The sequence below is a fragment of the Cuculus canorus genome, chromosome 6 (assembly GCF_017976375.1).
Source record: "Cuculus canorus isolate bCucCan1 chromosome 6, bCucCan1.pri, whole genome shotgun sequence".
Lineage (NCBI taxonomy): Eukaryota > Metazoa > Chordata > Aves > Cuculiformes > Cuculidae > Cuculus > Cuculus canorus.
In genome coordinates, this window is record NC_071406.1 from 20,607,245 (window position 1) to 20,632,133 (window position 24,889).

Genomic DNA, 24,889 nt, shown 5'->3' on the forward strand with positions numbered 1-24,889 from the left:
TGAAGTAGAGAGACCATACTCCTTGTTCCCTCTTCCATGCTGACCTTTGGAACAGATCTATGAGAGAGAGAAAACGCTTACCCTGCTCACCCTGCTCCACCTTAACTAAGTGAATCATCCCTTCCCCTCTTCATTTCAGCCATAAATCACTTGAATAAGAATTATGGTGACAATACTTACTTTCATCTTCAATGTACTCCTTCCAGTCAAATAGAGTCACTGTTGAATTAACCAATGTACCATTTTCACCTAGGGTGCCGTTTAACTGGGAAGTGATATTTGTTTCCAGAGTAATATTTTCTGGAGGCCACTGCAGGCATTTATTCCTCAAGTTGCCCATGAACAGCTGCAGCCCTATTAGTGCAAATACACTCAGACAAAACACAGTCAGGATCATAACATCCGAGAGCTTCTTCACAGACTGAATTAGGGCTCCCACAATAGTCTTCAAGCCTGCAAATGCAAAGGAATTTTTATTCTTATGTTCAAAACTTTTTTTAATGCATAAAAATTACGATGTTTCCCAGTAAAGTTATAGATTTTCATGCAGAAGCCCAAATAAATGATTGTAATGTCTGTGAAATAACATTTTTGTGAAGAGCTTTTTCACTTGTGAAAATGAATAAATAGCTGAAATTTATGTTCGTTTGAAACTGTGAATGGAATGGGTTGCATATATTTCAAAACACTTGTTTTAATGCGAAAACAAGTGACTTTTTTTATTCATGCTGTACATGAATCTCACATAAAAGTCTTATTTAATTTTATTTGTCAATACCTCTTGCCCCAAACCTTGGCTAATATCAGTTTTATAACATAGTAGGTTTAGGAGACAGTAGTAAAAAGCCTGTTCAACAAGAAATAGGATTAAAATTTAATGCTATAAAACTGGAGGTGGTTTGGAAAATCATAGAACTTTAAGATAATAAATCCCCCATGCAATGCCCATGCTATTCTTTATTATCTTATTCCTTCGTCTTTTTACTAAGTCAACATTTCAAAGAGTTCTATTTTTTTTAGACACAAATATTCACAACATACACCACATAACATCATGTAGGTAAGATACACATGGGTAAGAAAACTTCAGGGTTACTGATATTCTTTGAATGCGGAGAAGAAAGCTTGACATCATATGATGCAAATCACACACATTGTGTACTGCAATGTCTCATGCAAGAATTTGTTAAACTCAAAGGCTGATTTCAAAAGGAGAGAGCTCATGTTAAAAAGCAATGAATCAGAGATCTCAGTGAATTCTAGTATCTTCCAATTCCTGCTTTTTTTTTGTGGCAAGAAATAAGATTTATGTTTAAAAAATATGAATTCCATTTCAGTGAATAAAGTCAGCCTCAGTGTTTAACCTAGCTCTCACCTGGAATGACTGATATTGTTTTCAAAGCTCGGAGAACTCTGAATGTTCTCAACGCTGAGACATTGCCCAGGTCCACAAACTCTGTCACATATCTGTAATAGGGGAGTTCACACACAAACACAATGACAGGATAAAAAGGAACAGTTGGGAGGTACAAGGGGCCTAACACCTTACACCAGTTACTTCTTACCTGGGATTACAGAAATAGTTTTCAAAGCTCTCAATACTCTGAAAGTTCGAAGAGCTGAAACATTGCCTAGGTTTACAAATTCTGTTACATACCTGTAGGATTAAATCACAGTTATTCAGAATTTAGGCAAAGTTTATGCTACTTACTTGGGTCTTTCATCAAGACCTCTTTGGCGCTTTTAGCAAAAAATTAAATAGCAACAGTCAGAGGTTTACCTTTCACTGCAGTTTGCCTTGCATTAATATGCTTTCAGAGCCTTCAGTTAAATTAAATGTCTCTGAAGTGAATCGCAGTGATATAACTTTGAAAGCCTAAAATTTATCTAGACTAGATTGGTAAGTTTGGAGAATGAAGTCAAAGGGATGCTCCTTTTCTGCTCAGAGAAAAAAATGCAGGACATGAAATTAGCCTCTCTAATACTAGCTGTACTAATGGCTTCTGTGGTATTTATATTTACATCAAAACAGGCATATTAGAATGTGAAAATTGTTTTAGACAAGAATTTCCATTTAACAAAATTGATATGTATCGATACTAATTTCATGCCCTTTTTGCCCTTTACTTTCAAAGAAAAAGCAAAGAACAAAAACTTACGCAAAGGTGATGACAGTGAAATCGAGCCAGTTCCAAGGATCTCGAAGAAAAGTGAAATCTTCTAAGCAAAAGCCCCTTGCAATGATTTTTATGAGTGACTCAAATGTGTAAATTCCCGTGAACGTATACCTGGAGAATACAGGAAAATTTCATCAAAATAATTAGCAACGTTTTACATTGATATTCTGATAAAACCATGATGATAAAATGAAAGAGTTTTTTATTTCAAAACTGGAAAACAAATACAGTAAATAAGCAATTTCTTCTAAAATACATTGTATTCATCATACTTAATTTTGTATTTATACGCATTAGTTATTACATGCTGCTGAAGTACAGTGATCCCAATCTAGTACATAAATCAAAATAAATAAATCTATCAAAGAAATGACATATATTAAAAATTGATTGGTGGCACTCAGTTGAAAAGTATGCAACACTATATCCATCACTTTTAACCAAAAACATTGTGAACGTAAGTCCTGAATCTAACATCTAAAACATTCAGTGTTAACTCTAAAAAGAGAAAAACGGAAGCATGCAGTGAATTCTCACTTTAGGAATACTGTTGCTTATGTGCTGTCTTAACTGATGTGTACAAATAGATGGCAATAGTTCTGGCAGTTTTCTACCTTGTCTTCCTACCAGGAGGGAATTTAAATAATTATCTCACATGTCTACATAGTTTAGAGAGGAAATAGTAGTAGTGTTTCATGATAGTTCCTGCCAGCACACGTGACTGCAGTTACTGGCATGCTGATTCCTAGAGGAACATCAAAGATAGCTTTAAGTAACATACGCAACTTACTCTACATTCTTTGTCCAGTCTGGAGGGTTACTCATGGTCATAAATACACAGTTGGTCAAAATAGTGCACATGATAAGCATGCTGAATAATGTAGATATAGTTAAGGAAAACACAATAGTAATTCATACACTATCATGTCAGCCATATATCTTAAGTACAGTAAAATATTGCCACTTAGACAAATTATTTAGACTTTGCCAAACATTGCACATGTACTTTGTTTAACCTGGTACTTTTCGCTTTAGCACATTAAACTTGACTTGTTGGTGTTTTGATGGCGACTTGTTGATGTTGTCATTATCTGCTTTCGGATAGTACTAAAAGGTGAAGGAAATTACTCTCTCATGCCTGGGAGCTAATATGAGCTGAGTAACAATTAAAACCAAAATAACTTGTGGTAGAATACTGTTTTAATTAAGTACTAAATATGATTGAGTAAGTGTCAGTCTTTGGCTTCTACAGTTCTGGAACTAAACTCAACATAGCTGTCATACGCAAGGTAAAAAAAAAGTTTATCCTATTTACCATGAGGCAGAGCTATAGACACAGCACACACCACCCCAGCACCCAGAACAGCTAGTCTGTCAAAAAGCAGAGAACAAAACATATGATACTGTTTCTAGTTGCTGAAGTGACTGTATTCCATGTTTCCCTATCACTAGCTTAGCAGTACACACTTCAGTTAGAGCAACAGAAATCTATAGAGATCTCAGCGATTAAAGGGAATGATTTTCCACTATGCTTTTGTGGCTCTTTCAAAACACATATTAGCAAGACAAGAAGCATCTTTTGTTCTACCAGTGCTATAATTTGAAAATGGTTCAATAGTAACCTGTGGTCAACTGCTTGAAAAGCATGGAAAACCATTGAGAGTTCCAGCAAGAAACAATTAGGTGTTCTGGGACTATGAAACCCAGACTAACAGCTCAAAGGGGCTTGTGGTAGGGAGGTGGGACAGTCTAGTGCAGCTTCTTTACAACCAATGTGATGTTCTTGGTTTACAAGTTCACTGGCTCCACAAACAGTGAAGTCCTTCCTTTTTCATGGCAATAAACTAAACTCGATCATTCAAATATTCAGCAGCACACCAACAAGACCAAAACCTGACTTAAAACGGCCACATGATGGCAGCAAAAAATAAGGACTGCTACGCCTTTAGGCCTAACAGTCAACTAATTTTTCTGTAGTCATCTCTCTAAATGATGTATTCCTAAACAATAGCTGTATCAACACGACTGGCAAGGAAGCTAGCTTAAAATGAAGAAAGCTATTTACAGAGAACTTGTATATAAGAGCCCAGGATTTGATTTTCTATTTTTTTTTGTCTTAAAAACAAATAGAGAACATTTTGGTTTTTGGGGTATATTTTTAGGCCATGGGGGGAAAAAAGAAAAAAAAAAAACCCAAATCATTCACTCTAAGTGAAGGAGGAATTGGAGAAGTAACATCTCAACCAAAACGGCATAGAACATTGGTGCAAACATTAAGATCATTGCTTACAGCTGCTGAACAATTAAAACCTGTGCATACCTTTTCAAGTAAAAATTCAAATCACCAGGAAGTGTTTAGCTGCCTTCTTCCCAAAGACAGGTGGGTGATCTTTGTCTAAATTCCTGACGAATATTGTGATTTCTTTTTTTTTTTGTCTGCTCAACCTCACACCTATTCATACCTTCCATCCTTTCCTATTCATTGCCAAACTCTGACCATCTCCCATGACTCTTGTGTTGCCCCCTCAGTTCCACAGTTTTATCAGTTCCAGTTCTACCTTAATCTGAGACAGGCAGGCAAAAGAGGGGGACAAGGGGGAAGGGGGAGCAGAATACCTGGAGGTGACTCAGCAGAGGATGAGAGAGAAAAATTAATGCTGTTACCGGTTCCTGTGTCTGGTATTGCAATAGGTACTGGCAGTGAAGAAGAATAATTGCAGGGAAAGTCTCTGAGCACTGGGAAGGGACACTGTTTCTTTGCAGGGGGAGCAGCAGCTGACCATGTGTGTGGGCACATGTGATCGGAGTGCCCTGTACAGAGGTTCAGAGAATGTGGCGGTCATACAGATGGAGACTTTCCAACCAAGGTGCCAATTTCATTGTGCTCAACACACATCTCTTGTACTGAAAGTGAAAGGCACAGTTCTGACACAAAGGCCAAAATGCCAAAATACCTCAAAATGTGAGGGCAATAGAGTTATCGATACAAGTCAGAAGACTTATCAAAAACAATAAGGAACATTACCCCTGAATCTTTTTCTTATTGGTGGCTAACCTTGTATAAGAAACTGCAATCTAAGCTGCATTCTGGAGCCTTTACATAGTTCTTAAATACATTCATATTTGCAATGTTTTTACTATACTGAATTGAAAAGAAGAAAAAAACCCTATGCTTCTATCCTTAGGTTTAAGATCAAAAAAACCCAAGCCACCCTATGTCTATATGTAAGACAGAAATATCTCATCCCATAGCTGGCTGGTTGGAAAATAAATCAGTCCACATAGTGAAAGGAAACCTACTCCTATAATAGAGCTAAATTACATGATCACAGAATCAGTTAATAGATAAAAGGAAAAATATTGGAACCACATATTGCTTATTAGAACTTCTTTTGTTCTGACTGCTATCAAGATCAGCTGGATACTCTTTGAACATAACAAGGAGGAACTTAAAACCAAACCAAACTCAGTAATCAGTACACCAGTAAAAAACATTGCCCACAACTAGCACAGATGCAGGGTTGAAAGCTATTGTAAATCACAGGCTATAACTTAATGGATGAACATTCATTAGAGGTTTCAATCTGACAGTATTTGGCTGCATTTTCTCACATCACCACCACAGTGTCTGTACATCTCTGTCAGGTCCCTCAGCTGCTGTTCCCAAACGCTCCCCGGAGTTTTCTTAATTTCAGTGTGTAACACTTCAAGCAACCATTTAAAAAAAGGATATGAATGTACCAAAATTTTAATAGCTATTTTCCTAAGAGGATTGAAGGGAGTTAAAATGTACAGGGCAGAGGTGGCACTGAATCGGAAGATTGCCTTCCCTTTATTCAATACTATAAAGGTCTGAAAAAGAGAAAGAAAAGACATTTTATAAGTGAGTATTCACTGTACATGATCATTTTCAAACTGTTCCTAGTGACCAGTCATCAACATTGTATCATTTTGAATAGCTAATACACAAAAGCAATGTCTCATTTTCAAAATAAAATTTATTTCCAGTACTTACCTGATGTACCTGATATATGGAAATATAATTTTAAATTTAGGAGATTCAATTCATTAATGTTTTTATACAACCTCTTTATTAAACATCCTCATATGGTAATATGATACATTTACATGATGTATATCTTGAAAACAAGGTGCAGAAATTATTAACTAAAATTATAATTTTGTTTTTATAAAATTATAATTTTGTTTTTATCTTCCCATAGAAATCTCTCTCTTGCTGTTTGAAATAGCATAAGCAGGGTAACCTGTAGATGTTAATGATGTGTTAGTAAGAGAAATCCTTATAGAAACTGAATTAATAGGCTTCCTATTTTTTTTTCATATTTTTTAATTCTAGTCTGTTTCTTGGTCTTTGTGCTAAGGAGAGAGGGAAATAGCAGTAGCATATACAGCCGTGATTATGTAGATCTCTGGGGAATGTGGGCATCTGAATACACCTTACTGGAGATAGATCCTAGATGACCTCTCTGCACGATCATGGTTTGCAGGTGTGAAACTCTGCCAAAACATATGTAATTGTTAAATATAAATTTTAAGAGCTAAAGAACCTATCAAATTTAAAGGAAGTTAAAGGCATGCAAGCCCTACTTCAGAGAAATGTAGAAGTCTCTGTAATCTGAAAGGTTGTTTATTTTTCTCAAATTAATCCATGAGCCAAGTATAGATGTTATGAGAGCAAACCCTACAAACATTGCTTTTCTTCCACTGCAGGCCTTATGGCTGCAATAGCATTAACTCCACAGCATAGGAAATCTGGACTGTTAGGTTTCTTCGTGGCACTAAGGTGCTTTTCAACTGCAAGATCAATCAGAAAAGAAAGAAAAACGTTGCAGAAGGAAGGCTCAGAGACTCAGAAGAAAGCTGAAAGCAGCAGAAGGGATGATGCAAGGATTATAGCTGAAATTCAAACTGAATTAAAGGTATTGAAGAATCTGTCCAAAAGAAATGTCCAAAAATGCTTTTTTTGTTGTTTTGTCAATATTTCATAAATAAGATATGATAAACCCTCCTAGTTTTTCATTATGTTGCTGATGAAGTGAGCTGTAAACTAGAAAGCCAATGCAAGTGTGGGCAAGGGAATGTTGATCTCATCTGGTGCCTGTGACATCAACACTGCTTCAAGACTGTAAGCAAGTGGACTACAAGGCTATTTCTGGGAAAGTTGTCAGACAGAGCAAGTAAGCAAAGGAGGTTCGAGAAGGATGATTCTTCAGTCTACTTAGATTTGGGAAGCTTACTATGTATGAGCCATGAAGTACAGATTCAAATATCTAGGAGCACCCAGGAAAGAGACATGGAGACAACCGGTTCCAGCAGTCTGTGACAGATACCAAGTACTGAAGGCAGAGGAGAAGCAGGGATTAAACCCTAAGGAAAAGCTGTCCCAGTCCCAACTCACTTGCTGTCTTCTTCCCTGAGCTGTGTCTCCATCATGGCTCTACATGACACATCTTCCTATACAGACCAAGGCCTTCAAAGTAAAGGCCATCAATAATGAGGCTTGATATTGTCTTCAGCACAAGCTCAACATATGTAGAAATGGTGCAAGACATATTTGATTTCCCTGCTTCTGCACAGAAACGGAGAAACTGTATATGAAACTGGGGACAGCGGGATAAAGCCTGATCTAATGTCTCCAAATTACACTTCCAGTTATGGATTACTGATAATAACAAACTTCAAACGGTAACTGCAGATGACCTGACCTCAAATGACATTTTCATTTTAAATAATGAAGCAAGCAGATGAATGATTTTCTTGGCACAGCACTTTGAAGCCTCACACCCCAAGAGAGAAGGGGAGTTTCCCCTTCCAGGTCTGTCCCCAGCCCCCAGACTCATGGCTCAGAAGCCTCCAACTCATGCTCTTGGTTTTTGTAGCTATGAGGTAGTTGACAAAATATGTTAAAAATCACACTCCCTACTAACTTTGTATCCGAGACTACACCACCTACATTTAGTCAACCTATATTTTTTAAAAAAATCTTTGAACACAGGCATATTAAACATACATCTCTTTTCTAATGTGCCTTGTGGAAAATAACAGCATGCTGGCACAGCTCCAGTTTCAGTTAGAAACTGCTGCTATTTTAGCTGTTCTACTTTCTGCTGCCCTGCATAAGGAGAAGCAGGAAGACACAAATTCTTTACATCAGTTTCAATTTTTCACTCATAGCACCCTTGTGACTGGAGCCTTTAGAATGACTTTGTTGGTCCTCTGATTACTAGCCTTAAACACGAACTAAAATTGTATGTTATGTCTGAAGAAGAATTTTCACAAAAAAAAAAAAAAAATACAGATAACAGCTGATATCCAGTCCCTGGGTAAGCTTTCCTCCCTGGTAAGCCTGCTATGTCTCACTGCAGTCTCAGCCCAGATGCCAGCCAACGTGTAGGCAGTGTGGAGGAACATGCGGTGTTGCACCCAAAGCTGTCAGGACAAAGTAGACATACACTGAGAAAAGCTAAATAAATTCTAAACAAATTATAAGATTAATGTTCATCTATGAAGGATTATGTATACTTTTAAGGGCTTGGGTTTTATGAAGTGATTTAATCATTTTATAAAGGCAGGAAGCCTGGACACATTCAAAGTATTTGAGTGTGAATATAAATTCAAAGACATTCCTAAGGACAAGGTCCTAATTTTGTGCTTTTGCATCTGTAACCAGGATCCTAGTTCTGTAACTTCTGCCATATTTGATATAAACCCAGAAAGGGCATTTTTGCAGGGCAAAGAAGGAGGAGTATTTTGAGAAGATGCAGCTAAGAGAGAAGATGAATCCATGCTGAACAAAGACACTGTCTCTGAGAACATTTTGGGACAAAAAGTTCCCAAGACATTCTTTCTCCCCTCCTTCCTCCCAGTTAGTTTTTCAATATAATTTTGGAAGGCTACATTTAGCAGGCTAACTGCTACACCACTGCATTTCCACTCCTTAAACAAACACCATCTAAAAGCTCAAAGGACCTTCTGAAAAGCAAGAGTTGACAGACATATTGTTGAGCTAGGTCCTTAGCTTCTCTGGAAAAGCCCCAGGGACAGTTGGAACAAGATACTCATGACATATTGGAAGTTGGCATTTCTTGGTTTTGTGGTTATTTTTGAAACCATGTTTTCTAGAAAGATCTTATTGTTTTGCTTTGATAAAAACTTTTCACTTAAAAGTTCTTTCACTTACAGCTATCAAAAATATTTCAAGTCACTAGTTCATTTTCTGATGTAATGAAGTTATGTAAAGCTATTTCACAAAATCTTTTTGTTTCTGCAACCAAAGACAAGTCTGAGAAGTCCAACAGGTAATGCCTCAATCATATTAGGAACTGATATTACCAAGTGCCAGGACAAAAGGAGACACCTTTTCTGACAGACATCAGTCAACATTCTCACAAGAGGCAGAACACGGAGTGGCAATCAACAGTGCTCTGTCTACATTATAACAGGAGGAAAGTGAAGTAAAACTCACTTAGTTTTGCTTACACTTTCCCTCCTCTTTAGTGCAGCAGCCTAGGATCAAGAGGCAGTAGACAGCCCTTAAAGCATGAAACCATATGGACCAGATTTTGACACATCTGCAGGTCGGGATCTCAGGGGATTCCAGCTTATCGTTTCTCAATAGATAGTGAGCCTTTTTGATCCTTTGTGATGGATGCTTGAGCGTGATCGGGCAGTCACTATTATACTGGGAACACACTGATTTGCACCTACACAGAAGCGGTGCACAAAATTCAGTAAATTCCAAGTTAATTTTTACTCACTTTTGGATTTAAAAAAAAAAAAAAAAGATAATTGCAACCATCAAAGATGCTAAACCTCACAGTTCTAAAGACCATCATCATCAACCACCAGCAGCATCTCATTACAATGTATTGTATTATATTATAATAAAATAATTCTGTTACAAGGGTAGAGTTGCTGGCATTCAGACTATCTATGATACAGTTTAAATCACTTATACTATCAGGTGTGTAAATTTGCTATAATGGGCTGTTCTGTTGTCAAACAGTTGTTGTCAATTTTTTCCTTTTCCTTTCTACTTCAGATTAATATTCTGCATGAATATGTCTTCTTTGATTGTAGCTTTTGCATAGAGGCACGGTTAAAGGAACCCATAAAACTAGCACACATGTCTAGTTTTGTTCCTCTTAACAAGTTTTCCCATTTTTAACTTTTCATCTCTCAGTTACCTTATCCACAAATTAAGGCACTCACATCAGCTCAACACATTTATCTATTCCTGCCTTATTCTGGATTAAATTGTATCAAATCATGGCATGCACAAACCTATTGCTTAGAAAAAAAGTCCCAAAGATGAAACGTAAAACACTCTTGATGATCTTTCAACATTCAAGTCATGCAGACATACAGTGAACTTGTTCAGTCCTGATACAAAAACAGGGAAAAGAAGTCAGCGAGTGGGATGCAATTACTTGCATATAATGCAAATAACAGATGATTAAATTCATGACCCAAATTTGGTATAAAAAACATATTTCTAATTTCTAATACAAATTTCCTGAATAAACACTGTGACCATGTTCATTAGTATAATTTAATCAGTTCTGTAGGTAAAAATTTCTATTCCCTGTTTGAAAGTTTGGAAGCTAAATTTATATAGTTTCTGTCAATAAATCAGGTACAGTTTATGCAGAGATCTTAGAAGAGGTCTAAAGAAAAAGAGGCACCTATTGTCCGAATTCTTTCTTGCAAATGAATATTTTTCTTCATTCTACTGTTTTTCATTAGATCCATGTAATTTCAAATAGATGCTTCTCCAGACAGAACTATAAAATCTCTAACCACCACGCAGCAGTTGCCAGACAGTTACAGTGGGAGGTGTGCTACTTCACTCCTTGGCTTTGCAGGGTGGGATTCAGAAAGGGATAAAAAGAAAGCTGAAATTTTAAATGGTAAGGAGGTAAATGCATTAAGCACTAAGTCCTTCACATCTTCCTGGAGATGTTCACTTGTGCTTCAGGCTTTCCTCAAGCTATTTCTCCTTCTGAGACTTGCAGGAGCATCAATTGCTACCAATTTTCTCAAAAGACAAGTGAAATATAAAATTATTTCCAGAATTCACATATAGGTAGATAAAAAAAATACAGGAATTAGATAATTTATAGCCAAAATACTGACATGAAATTGAAATAGATCTTGGATTTCTGTTAGGAAAGTCAATTTTCCTCCTACTGAAGGAAAAAAAGAGAGAATTGTAACGTGTGAGAAATTTCTTTGGCCTTGACTGACACAGCTGATTCTATTTTTGTCCTGGAGGAGATTAAGCCACATACATAGAAAGAAAGTGTGGACTTCAGCACAAACAAGAGAATCCCAGTGTGTATGTGATTTGCCTATAAATGTTATTTAGTGTACAAATAAAAAGATTACTCCTTTCAAATATTACAGAAACTTTTCTGAATATGTTCAACTGTTTTCCGCTCCATTTCCCCCAACTCTGTCATGAGACCTGGCTGATGTAGTAAGTGTTTGATGAAGGGACTGGAAGGGTCTTCCATTTCTAAGGGCTCCAGAAGCATACCTGTAGGTCACACCTATCATGTATCTGTTTTCACTGTAAGACACACAAAACTAACAAGATTTGACTATAAAGGTCCAGGATGAGCCGTGGGTAGGGATGTAATTATATGTGGGTTTGTATCACAAACAGACACAATTAGTACAGAAGCTTACAAGGCCTGTTTTTGTAGAAACTTTTATAGCATCTTTTATCTTTGTCAAAGTAGAACTGTGATTTAAAGATAAATCTTCATGCACTGTGAATGGCAGATAAAGGCTCTTTCAGAGGCATCAAATAATAAAGATAAAAATATTGTTCTTTCATATAGTATTTTCTCTCATCAAAATAAGACTCATAAATCACATGAATTTAGCAAGCCAAGACACTTAGAACACAGCACTTCGTGAAAATCAAAATAACTCCTGTCTTGCTATTTATAGAGTTTTCATAATCACAGCACCTAGTAATTAACTATCACCCAAGCTAGCTATGACTATAAACCATGAACCTTTTCTGCTGCATATGGGCAGTGCAAAAGAATCCTCCTGAAAGAATTCGAGGGCTGTTCAAGGCCAGTTCCATCAGAAACATTAAATTCAGTTTTACACCCTCTTTATGATATTTTCTGCTTATCTGTCTTTCTCTATTGATTCCATTAATTTCCTAAGAATCCGCTATCAAAGCAGATTTCTGGGTACAAAATGTGCTATGCATTAGTTCATGCTGTCAGTTTTAAATGTGAAGAACCTTAGAGGAAGTATGACGTGTTGGTGTATTCAGTTTCAATATATATTTAATTTTTAAAGCTTGCAAAGTATATCATGAATTACTTATACATGTTTGTGTAGGTATTATATCTTGCTTACAATCAAAGACAACATACTACATTTTAGCTTACATATAAATGTTCATTTGAAATAAATTCAAGGATATCGAAGGAATAATTTTTATGTAAATTAAAAGAAAAGGATGAAAAATTACTAACCATTAAGGATGATGGATTGTGTCCTGTACCATACAGGACAGTGGACACTTTGCTAGTGATTGAAAGAGCAGTGAATAGAAGCCTAGACTTTCACACTATTTATTTATACCTCGCTACATGCATTACACAACCGTATTACACAGTCAGTTGTAATGTTACATTTATTGCCAATTTTATTAATTTAATTCTAAAAATAATGTTACTGCAAAATTCTCCTTATGTAAAGCAGGAGGAGCAGTGTGCCAAGGGCACATAAGCGTAAATGTGTTCTGAAAACATACATTAACTAAATCAACTTTTCATAACTAGAAGATATTAAATATTTATTTACTAACATTCTGGAAGGCAGAATGTATATAACCCACTCCACAAAAATGAAATTAACATGGTAAAGTGATAAAGCACTCCAAACACTGGCATATGAACAGGATTGGTATTAGACTTACTCTTTTGTTGATGTAATATGGGTCCATGTCTTCCAAGGGCTCAGACACCATTCCTGGAGGTATGTCACCATATATAAATGGAAGTGTTTTTCCTGCCTCCAAATCACTGTTTGGCTTTGGCCCATTTTCGTCGTCATTGTCTTTACAATCTTGTTTATGATTCTTAGCTTTTTCTGCAGCAATGCGTTGTTCAATAGCTGCAAGAGACTCCCTAGTGAAGAAGTGGAAGCTGTCCGGTCCTGGTGGTACAAGCACTGGCTGCTCCATCTTTTCATCCTGCACATTTTAATTACCATTTATTCTTCTGCATAGGAAAATACTGGAAGAAAGCAGAAAATAAAATTCAAACAAATGAGTTAAAGTAAGAAAGATGTAACATTTATTTTTAAATGGCTTTTTTATGCTATGTTGGAATGTTCAAATACACGATATTGAGAATTAGGTAAAGAAAGATAAAACAGCTGGGTTTGTTGGTGATTTGACATTTGTAAGAATCACTTGTGTGGTTCTTTTACTAATTATGTAAACTGCAATAATTTCTCAACCCTAGAACTATCATGGCCTTTTACTCCAAATAATCAAAAGCATGACACTTAGGAACAATCAGAAACGTACTTGCCTCATAACTCTATCTTCAATTCACCTCAGAGTCCAATGGAATCAACCAGAATTATATGGGAATTATGAATACCACAGTTCATGACAGCTAAGGCAGAAATTTTTACTGAGTTCAGCAAGAGTATTAGGAAACAAGCACTGCGGAATCAGCATTTCCATTAAACAAATAAAAGTCATCTCTGCTTATTAGAAGGTAGTAAAGTAGTGGTTCAAAGTAAGCTTTTGCAAGAGATGTTGTTCTAGATAATAAGAGCAACTGCCTATTCTTATTTCAGTTAAACTGTTACTATAGATCTGATTCTTTATCATTCAGCTTAACTGGACAATTCTGGAAGTAGTCTAATAGCCATATTTATGCTTTGCAACTGAGAAAATAATCTTGACAGGAGGAAAAAAATTCTTGATTTCTCAGAAAATAAGATATTTTTCACTCGGCTGTATAGAATCATCATCCACAACCAGAGGAATGACTTTTAAAGAATCAAGGTGGCAGATTCCTCAGTGTAAAAACACCAAAAGCAGTTCTCTATAGCTTTCCCTTCTTTCTAATCCTGAAAGGAAATGGAATCAACCTGTTGCCTCCCAGTTAAGGGGAAAAAGAGTATATGAAAGTGTACGCCAAGCAACAAGGGTTTGAGAACTTCTCTTCCTCCACATAAAGAGCATCCTTCAGATGCTCCATCTCCCAAATTCATGGTTCTGTTTAATTCTACAAATTGACTCTTTGGTCTCTTAACTACTGAAGAGTTATAAACTCATATTTTCTTCACTCTGATATTACTTCAATCACACCTTGTGGATATTGAGAAAGATGGAGAAAACGCTATTAGCCACACCACACTGACCTTGCTGCTCCCCACACTGACCACCATAAGTGGCACTGTAATTTGGGAAACATAGAATCATACTAAGCCACTATTCAAACACTAAGGGAGCCACAGCTGTAGGCAGATACTACTTGCTCTGTTGGCTTCAGGGAGATATAGAGACTCAAGAGAAACAGTCTCTTGTCAGCTCATTTTATTTAGCAAAGGAAGGGATGAAGGCCTCTTCTCTCTCAGTGTAGGTACAATCCCCATGGGCACCAACAAATGAGGCTTCACAGCCATGCCTGCCGTTCCCTCTCCTCCTGAGACTCAGGAGGCTGGTTTTCTCTCTCCTTCGCCATTTTTACTTTGAAAATTCCCTACATTGTCCAATAAACCCACTGTACACAGCAGTTGGTGTTCCCTGCCACAGTGGCAAGTGAGGGCACAGCAAGCCAAACAAGCCCTGGAGCAGTGGGAAAGAGGTGCTGGGCAGTAGCAAGGGCAATCTCAAACAGAAAGCCAGCAAACAGTCAGCAAAGACGAGCACTGAAACCTTATAGTGCCCTGTCACCTTTAAGTTCAGCTGAGTGTCCCCAACTGGCACGCAGAACAAGGAGGTAAGCCTGTGGGATTTGCCTCCGGGTGTACAGAAGGAAACTACTTCATAGCCATTAATTAGGTTGCAAAAATAGTTGATACAACTACTATGATTACCTACTGAGTTTAAAATCGCAAATTCCGTGGGCTTTTCTAATAGTATTTCTTCCACTAAAATAATGTTATTTTCTATAGTATTTTTTTGCTGGAAGGAACTTTACAATATTTTTCTATAAGCAATATTAGAATGTTCTCAGGTCTGTCACATATGCGTGGAACTAGCTAGATATACACCTTTAGATATACCTAAGTCTAAGTAGGCTGTACTTAAAACTTTCAGGAGACTTTATGATTACTTTTTATCCTGTACTTTGCATATTAGAGGATGATTTTGCAGAGACATTTTCCTTTTCTTCATTTCATGTGTATAAAAGTCTTCAGAATTGTAAATAGAAGTCTTTGATAAATCTAGCTGTCAGTATTAAATACATACTGAATTCACTATAGTCTTAATCCCAAATCATTCTCATTTGTCATATCACAGTGGTTAACTGAAAGGCTTGTACTTCCTGTATTATAACTGATGAATTTATTCTCACTTATCTGCACAGGGAATGGATAACAATTGAAATCAGACCTGTTAATCAACTGATATCCGTCTGATTTCTATCAAGTGATTTATTAAATATTAATTGAATAGCTACAGATTCTTCTTTTTTTCTCTTTAGCATAGCGCGGGTAATTCAACAGGAAATAATATAAGAATGCACAAAGAACAGATTTCTTACAAAGTTCTTTCCTACCCTCCTTCTGGAGAGAACGAGATTTCTTTTCCTTCTTCATTGCCACTTGTGTTTTAGTGACTTTCTCATCAGCAGTGTATCAGTAGACAAAACATTTAAATTTGGGAAAATAATGTACTCAGAACACTTGAGAATGGAATCATTCTGCTTCTTCTGAAATTTTCCAGGCAAAACACATTCATATATACTTTGTAATATACATTGTTGTAAGGCAGATAATTCCAGAGCACACTCAATATACTCTGTGTGCATGGTCCGTTTGTAAACCACATGCAGAATAAGTCTGAAGGTATTCAGCTGCATCTATGTAATAGCACAGTGCATAGTTGATCTGCCTATGCATATTAAGTCTGAAGCATCCAGAACTACGCTGGACTAGCTGTGCACACACTGACCATCTGGAAAATACACGTGCAATAGGTTCAGCCCTTCCCTGATGGGTATGGCTTACTGTACACCTTGCATAGTTGTAGATATACTCGTAGAATAACTCAAGCTGTCAAGTATCTACAGAGTTTCTGCAAATTTCTAGAGTCTTCAGATTTCAACTTAATAAATTTTCTAGGCAAAATAAGGGGCATGTCAGCAAATAGATGTAGAAATGTCGCCTTGTCTAAGTGATTACAAACCGGTTCCACAGTAGCCTTTGAAGAAGTCAATTAGATGATACATGGCTGTCTGAAAAAGAGACAGATTTGACCAATATTATTTCCTAACCTGATAAGCATCTGGTTTACTGTTAGCTTTCATGTTCTTCATGCCTTCATAACAAATAGTGACAAGAGTTTTTGGAGACTGTGGTCAGGAGGAACTTGGCATAGATGTTGTTTCTTTTATGGTTAACACTCACCCCACTACTTTTTTTTTTTTTCTTTAGTTTTTTTTTCGTTTTCCAATTTCACAATTTGGTGAAAGGCCATTAAGACAAGATTTGTACACTGCTGCTGGATGCAGCTTGAGATTGCGGCTCTGGTTTCCTGGATATGAATATGCATCCAAGATGAAGTGGAAAGATGAGTGCAACACATGAAAGATGATATACAACACATTCTTTTGCACTGCTACTTGCAGGATTAGTTACAAGACTCTTCATGATATACATCACAAAATATGATCTGTTACACTTGATGATCTAAGAAATAAGTCAACTCTCACAACTAATAGAAAATAAAAATGAAATTAAATAAAAAATATTGGGAAATTAGCAAAGAAAACTGGACTGTTTTCACTCTTTCGTTGATCTCCCTTTGAATTTCAGGAAGGCACCCTTAAATGCCTGTACAGACTGCTGTTTCCTCATACTTTCCAGCACTGCAAAACTGATTGCTAAGGGAAAACTTAGGTGAGAGAATTCTGCTAAAAGAAGAAGAACTTAACCTTTGCCTTTCACTTCGTCCTTGCCCTGTGACACACATTATGTTTTTGCTTTTGGGATAAAGAGACAAATCAGTTCTATTAAAAATTATGTATCTTTTTATTTTTAAAAAGCATCAAAGTAGTAAACAGTACAATTATTATTTTAAAATCCTCTCAATGCAATGAAGTTACACTGGTAGCTTCATTTTGATAATGAGACTAACAAGGTACTAGCAAATTTATCAGTGAAATGAACAGGGACTGTCACCTGGCTGATTCAAGGCAGAACTACAGACCATAGCTACTACAGAATAAAGATAAAGCAATGAAATTTCATACAAACTAACAGAGCTCAGTACTCTACGTTATATTATTCTCATTGTTTTTTGGCATAGTTTTTCATTATTTTTTATTCATCCAATACTTATTATGATTCTTGTCTTCAGACTACAGAATAAATTTAAATTACCTTTCTCAAAGTGTGGATTTCTAAGAGGAGAGGAAGGAAGGTATGGCCACATACTGCAGTTTTGTGTGTGAGGTCTTGGCTAAGGAGAAACCCCTGTTTCTTTCTTCACAGAACTGAGCCTGTATCTGGCCTGTTTACCTCTATTTTAGGGCTACTACAGTTAGAAAATGTAGGTAGGATATCCAAAGTAACATGCTTGGCAGAAGGACAGGAATCAGACTACACAATTGAGACTATGCAATGTTTTATGACTCCCTGTTGCTCATATATAAAATTAAATTTAATTGTCACGGACAGCTTTATAAGTGAAACATGCATATTACCAGACTGATAAAAGGATTCCCTCATATCTTTTTTCACCATCTTCTTCCTGTTCCCTCTTGGCATGGATAATGCGGATCTGGGCACAAGGACTTGCTTGCATTAGATTGCTTGGATTTGGCTAACTATATTTAATGCATATTAGTTTTAACTTAAGGGTAGTTACATTAATACAGCAGACATCAGAATAGGGTACATGCATATGCGCTGAGCTACAAATGAATTATTTGAAATACTGGAAGAAATCAAATAGTATATACTATCTCAAGTGAAAGTCTTTGCTTTGCTGCTAGATATTTCCATTACTTAAACTTATATATGAGCAAGACTATTGGCATAGGGAAAAAGTCACAGAAGGGAGGGAATGAGGGGGAGGGAATGACTATTTAGTTTTCCACAGAGCTGCAAACAGCCATGGATAGCTATATGATTTAGGAAGGCAGTCTAACACCCTAGTCTAGGCTGCCCAATAGCCAGAAAGCAGAACAAAGATAAGTTAGTATCTGTGATATCCACACTGCTGTATAATTGCTTGGCTCACATCTCATTACATGAGTATCTATGCTAAACTCCCTCATCAGCTCCAGGGAATTCAAAGCCACATTTTCCATCAATCAGTAAAACTCTTATACTACCACAGGCAACGGACCATCTGATCTCTATTTACAGTGCTCTGCCATCACACTATTCAGGAATGAAATCAAGATTAATGGGATGAAGAAAGCCCGTAAGAAAATATGAACTTGGGATCTTAATGGTAAGCCTTCATTTGGGAAGGCAATCTTGGTTTCTGATCCCTGCTCCTAGAGCTAGTTCTCTATTATTATCTAATAAATTCACTTGGGAAGAATCAGTTGAATATCACTGGAGGAGTATTCATAGCTGAGAAGAAAAAAATTGAAAAATGTATGGGAGAAGACAGTTTAGTTCTAGTTTTCACTACCAAATAATTTCTTCAGTTCAGGAAGATAAAAAAATGCCTCACTTCTTAAAAATAAAATGAAATAAAACAAGCCATCCCTCCCCAAACAAAATCTAACCAAGCAACAGCCCCCACTCGCCCTCCATTCTGGGAAAATAAGAATGTTCTCTATGAGGTATCTGTATTAGAAACTGCAGTCTGCTGTAGTCGAACCAGACTTTTGCAGCTCCACACACCCCCGCCCCCCCCCTGGATACCTAGATTCTTAGTACTATGCTTCTTTCTGGGTTAGAGTGAATCAGAAGACCACATGATGTGGACACAACATTTCATTCAGCACTATTTGTTATATATACATATGCATTGTTGAGGTTGCTATTCTTCTTCTTATGGTTTTTTTTTTCATTTTACTGTATATCTAAACTAAAATATAGCCACTGTGCTTTGCTTTAAATTAAAAATAAATAGCTTGCTTCCGCTTAGTGCTTCAATAGCTTAATTCCATTAACTGCAACCAAGTAGTTTCTATTTTAGAAAGCTGAAAAAAACCCAAAATTAGTTATGCAGTTCCACAGGAAGAAAAAAAACATTTTAATGGGAAAAGTCACAATGCATCTGCATTACTGTTCCATCTAAGCAAATACATTTAATAGGTAAAAACTACTAGACTGCTACCAAGCTGAATGAATTCCACACTTACTGTTCTTGCAGTCTATCTTTTGCAGCAAATGACTGCAGTACAGGGTAGCAATTTTTCTGCTTTCTTTCATTTGATCAGAGCAGGGACCCCTTCTATTGGCAATCTGCATTGCTAATTCAAGATAAATTTTCCCAAGCAGCGTCTGAAACATCTGTTTCCACTTACCTTAGCAAATATAATAGCACCTTTCTTCAGTTAAAAAAACAAACAAACAAAGCAACGTAGGTTATGCAGTGTAAATTATATAATGCTACTGATTCATTTTACATTAAGGTAAAATGGAATTTAAGGTAAGATTGAAGTTCTGGTTTTGTCATATTACTGCACGTGGAAAACAAGAAATAAAAACTGATGGAAACCAGATTGCTCTATGCCCTGGAAAGAAGTAAACGTTGCAGAGATAAATTCAAAGACATCTCAAAAAGAGTTACTAAATTATGACCTTTGTGGGTTGCTTAACCTCATTAATAGCATTCTGGTACTTGCTGTTCATACGATCAATGGAAGGGCCAGTCTGACATCATAACCTTAAAGATGTAATGAGAAAAGTATTTACATACATGAAACTTTCTAACAGTTTTGAAACAGGAAGCAGTTTTTCTGACAGGTTTTTAAACAGTTTCCAGATATCATATGAAGTTAACCCAGATATCATATGAAGAATGGAAGAGTTGAGTTTCAGCTTTCTCCAGTTAAATATTAGAAACAAGTTTTTGTACTTTATTGTCTTGCTCTCTCCCACTGTGCATATAAGGCCGGTTTCAGCACATGCTTGTGTACAGTGCAGAGAGGAGGCAGTAACAGCCCCACTGCTCTGTTTCAGAAACAGTATCGTTTGCTAAGTCAGTGCAGTGCATCACCCAAAGTGAGGGGTCCATCTCACAAATTGTCTTTGAAAGGAAGGAGTGCTCAAGGAATGGGAGATGCTCGAGCCACAAATGAACTGTCCAGGCTAGGAAGCATTATTGAGTTCATGCCCTTCTGCAGCTGTCAGCCTATTTTAATTTTTATGAGATGCAACAAATATATGAGTTACATGTGAATCAAGTGTTTGTCAAAATAATTTGTATGCTATACGTTAATGACATGTAACACACACAACATATAACACATGACTGTAAACACATGTCAACACATCTACATTTCTCCCCACCAGCCCCTCTGCAGTTTTCTGATTCTGGAGTTGTAAACGAGCATCCATTTTTACCAACAGTAAGAGGATTTTGCTGTTAGTAGGCTGCGTTCAATTTATTAATAGTTTGCTAATAATATGTGAGAAATATCTTACTACTAGGTGATTAACGATTTCTCTTTACAGTATCATAATTAGTATCTGCTTTTGCAGATACAATTTTATTTAACTTTATCAACTATTTTATATATATATATACAGATAGCTCCCAAAATCTCTTACAATAAAAATATCACACCACTGCTTTAAAGAAACTTGTTCCAAAACACAAACCTAGTCTAAAATAAACAAACAATTCTAATTTATTTCCTGACTAGTTTTGAATTAATGTTAAAAAAAAATTGAATTAATAATGTTAGTCCAATGTAATTCTGGAAAGTTCCCATTGAGTGGACATTCATGAGGCCATCATATTTTAGTTTTGTGTCCAGGCAAGGACACCTGACAATATTCAAACCCTGGCACCAAGTGCCCTAAGGGCTGCATAGTTGTGCATTTAATTTACTCCACTGAGTATTAAATAAAGTAATTTGCACTAACATCCAAGAATTATTGCTGCTAGTAATGAAGTAAGCAAGCACATTAGAGTTAGTTTCCACATCTCCACCTTCTTTTACAATTGAGGTGATATATCCCCCACAGGTTATGTATCGCCTTGATCAGTCTCTCTGGCGCATCTCCTAAGCAAAGACTATCTTTCCTACAAATGGTAGCTATGGTTCAACAGTGGTCCTAAAATCCCTGTGCCAGTGCATACTCCCACACTCATTGTGTCTTAACAGATTAATCCCAAAGCTTCATACTTAGAACACGGGCGTAGAAAAGCAGCAGCTGAAGCATGTAATTCACAAAAGCAGCATTTAAGCAAGAAAGAGAGACTTTGCAGAAGTCTTTTATACACTTATGCTTTACTCTGGATAGAGTAAAAAAGAGAGAAAACTGAAAGTCAACACACTAAACCACTCCTCCATTGCTAATTGATCTGAGTCATTTAAGCTGTTTCTAAAGACTTTTCGCAAAATGGTGAAACTCTTGCTTTTTCTACTACCAACTCCTGCATCAGGACACCGCCTAGCCTTGCCCATAAGCTCATCAAAATCCATCCACTAATTTGCTGTTTAGTTATCATACCACTTACCAGAATGAGTTTTCTTGGTCAGTTACAGCTCACAAACAAGCCAATTGCAATCCTGTGATCACATCTCAATTGTTTCACAGAGGCGATGCTGAGACTAAGGCTAAAGGTCAGATTTACTTTCTGCTTTCACTGTTTCCCTGTGGAGAAGCCTGGAAGCTGGCTGTGGGGTGACCTAGTTGGCCAGCCCGCAGAATGAATTGCTAAAAATGAGTTAAATCTAGATGACATTGTAAGGGGTGTTGACTTCCTCTGCAGAGGGATCACAGGCTTATTTACCTGCCCCATCCTTCCATATCTGCCCTTGTGATATTCTACACAGCTGTCAAGGAGGAGAGGTAGGGCCCTACATTCACTCGCAGAAGGTGTCTGGGGAGTTGCAAGAAGCCTGAATTCAGATCAATAGTCTCAGCATCTAGCGTGCACCTAAACTTTCACATAGATACTTTATAACCTGTAAGAGCATTTTGTATAAATATGGAAAATCTTAGGCCAAAGAGCATGAATTGAAACATTATATTGATAATCATAGGGTTTAGGAGTGAAAAGAAGGAATTATCTCAGAATAATAAGCTGTAACGCATAAATTCCAAATGATCACAGTTGGATTTAAGAGACCAGGTTGAACAGGGCTTTGTGTATGAAAGTTTCCTCACTCATTTTTCAACATTTGTTTCAGCAAGTTTTATATTCTCCTTTATTTCATCCAGTCTTTAGCTTGTTCTGAGATCTAAAAAGGTCTTACATGAAATTTTCAGTTGCATAAAAGGGGAAAAAATCTTGAAAAATTCTAGAAGCAATTAAATCAGTTTTGCTATTAAATGGTTAACTACAGGCAGCAGCAACAGCATCTTCTGCCTCTGCCACACCCTTTGAGCAATGCCTTATTGTTAAAAGCTTCACGATTACAAAGAAATGCAAAGACTGGGAATTAGAATTTCTGCAGAAGCAGTGGTTTGAAAGCCACTGAATGAAGACCGTTAGCTACAATGACTTTTATTTAAAAGCAAAGATTTCACCTTTTTTTTATTTTGAGGTGCTGGTGAGTTTCCAGTCATTTATTATTTTATATTCTAATCCTACAATAAATGTTCAGGATCTTAATTTGATTTTTGAAAATACAGGAATGTAGAGGTATAATGAATAATCCAGTCAAAAGTCAGAAGAGATAAAATTATGTCTATGAAATCCAGTGCTACTGGGATTTGGGAGTTTTCAGGGTTTTTTAATCCTATGATTGGTCAAGAAGAAAAGTTAGAGAAATGTTCTTTAAAATAAATGGGAATATATTATGTGCAGAAACTTTAAATGTTCAGCAGTCCAGAAAAAATTAAAAATTAATGAACTTAATGCTATTAAGAAAGCAGGCAGAATGCATATTGCAAGTGACAACAAGATTAAAAAAATTCAGAACTAAGGGAATATGAATACCGTGTGCTAACTTAAAAATGGAAAATCATTAATCAGAAATTTCTGAAATATATCTATGTATTTAAGAAAAGTGTAAATGATAACAAATTTTGCAGCAGCAAGCTCAGTCATTCAAATTCTCAGCCACTTCTGGCACTTTCCCAAAGACCAGATCACCTACTAAAAAGCAAGCAACATTCACTTTATCAAATATCGTACTGAGCTATGTGGTTAAAAATATGGCTGTAACACACATTTAATGTCTATTTTGTAAAGGAACCATTCTCAGATATGAGTACAGAAATATAAAAAGAGAGACTTGACATCTACACTTTCTATTCATATTATTCAGCGCACATCAAATGTGCAGTTAAACCGTGCTAATGAAGCTAGTGAAGTAATAGAAATCTTTAAAGTTATTAAGTATCTTGCATTCCATCTTGAACTGAAACAGGTAGATTATAATGTTTGTATCACGTAAATCTGTTCATGAGGATCCACCTATAAGATAAGAACAGTTAGGAATAGCAACATTGTATAATACACTGCAAATAATGGCAGATATGACTAACAGTAAACCACATCCTTTTCAACCTCAGCTTTTTTTGGATGGAGAAATAACAGTTTTCCCATTGTAAAGGATTTTTAGTTGATATTAAAATACTTTCAGATGTTCTTCTCATTCAAAACCACACATTTGTCTTCTTAATGACTGAAAGTACTCTTGCATTTGTGATTTGAACTGCTGCTTCTGTTCTAAATTGTCATTTTTAATGCTGTAATAGAGGTTACAGTATTTTGGAATACTTTTCCTAACTAGAATTTTTAGTCTGTATTAGAGAGTTATAATTTCTTTTGGTGTTTTGGCACTGGGTGTCCAGGGCAATATCTTAAATAATTTGAGGATAAATTATAAGATTAGTCATTGTTGTCCCATAACTCTTTACTCTGCTAATAGCTGCGTGAAAGCTAGTTCTAGCTCTATTAGATGAGAGAAAGCTCAGCCACTCTAACTCCCAGAGTCTGGTATTGATTTACAATACACCCAGCCGAGAAACAATGCAGAGAGGCATTCCTCAGCACACCACTCTTCTTGTCTGATCGATGCATTTGAAGACAGGGCACTACTTCATACCAGACTCTAAGAGCTGAACAACGTTTCTCCAGGTGTCACATACACAACCTAGATGCATTTGTATAAAGAAGCTTACAGTGAGAAACCAAAGTAGGAAACTTCGTTTCTAAAACCGTTTGTGAACACACTTGAGAGAAGACACGACAATGGAAGCAAATGTACTACATAAAGATAAGAATATCCAGTTATGAAAAGCAAGTCTTTAGTATGTGAACAACAAACTCTGTCAGAGATCAATGCAATGTGTAGGTTGTGGCTCGAAGGGATTGAAGGACA

At 36.5% G+C, this 24,889-nt stretch overlaps 1 protein-coding gene across 7 annotated transcripts in view; it reads right to left on the reverse strand.

Moving 5' to 3' along the window:
• Positions 1 to 24,889, reverse strand: part of LOC104054538 (sodium channel protein type 1 subunit alpha) — a 108,667-nt gene that overhangs the window by 50,718 nt on the left and 33,060 nt on the right. For 5 of the 7 annotated variants that reach the window (XM_054070652.1, XM_054070649.1, XM_054070653.1 and 2 more), the window contains 6 exons: positions 13,147 to 13,465; positions 5,909 to 6,029; positions 2,968 to 3,055; positions 2,160 to 2,288; positions 1,376 to 1,467; positions 181 to 453 (listed from right to left, as the gene is read on the reverse strand). In XM_054070652.1, the coding sequence (XP_053926627.1) occupies positions 181 to 453; positions 1,376 to 1,467; positions 2,160 to 2,288; positions 2,968 to 3,055; positions 5,909 to 6,029; positions 13,147 to 13,413 (970 nt within the window). In that variant the 5' untranslated portion in view covers positions 13,414 to 13,465. Of the gene's footprint in view, positions 1 to 180; positions 454 to 1,375; positions 1,468 to 1,565; positions 1,658 to 2,159; positions 2,289 to 2,967; positions 3,056 to 5,908; positions 6,030 to 13,146; positions 13,466 to 24,889 lie in introns of all 7 variants that reach the window. The other 2 variants (XM_054070655.1, XM_054070648.1) reach the window with 1 other exon arrangement.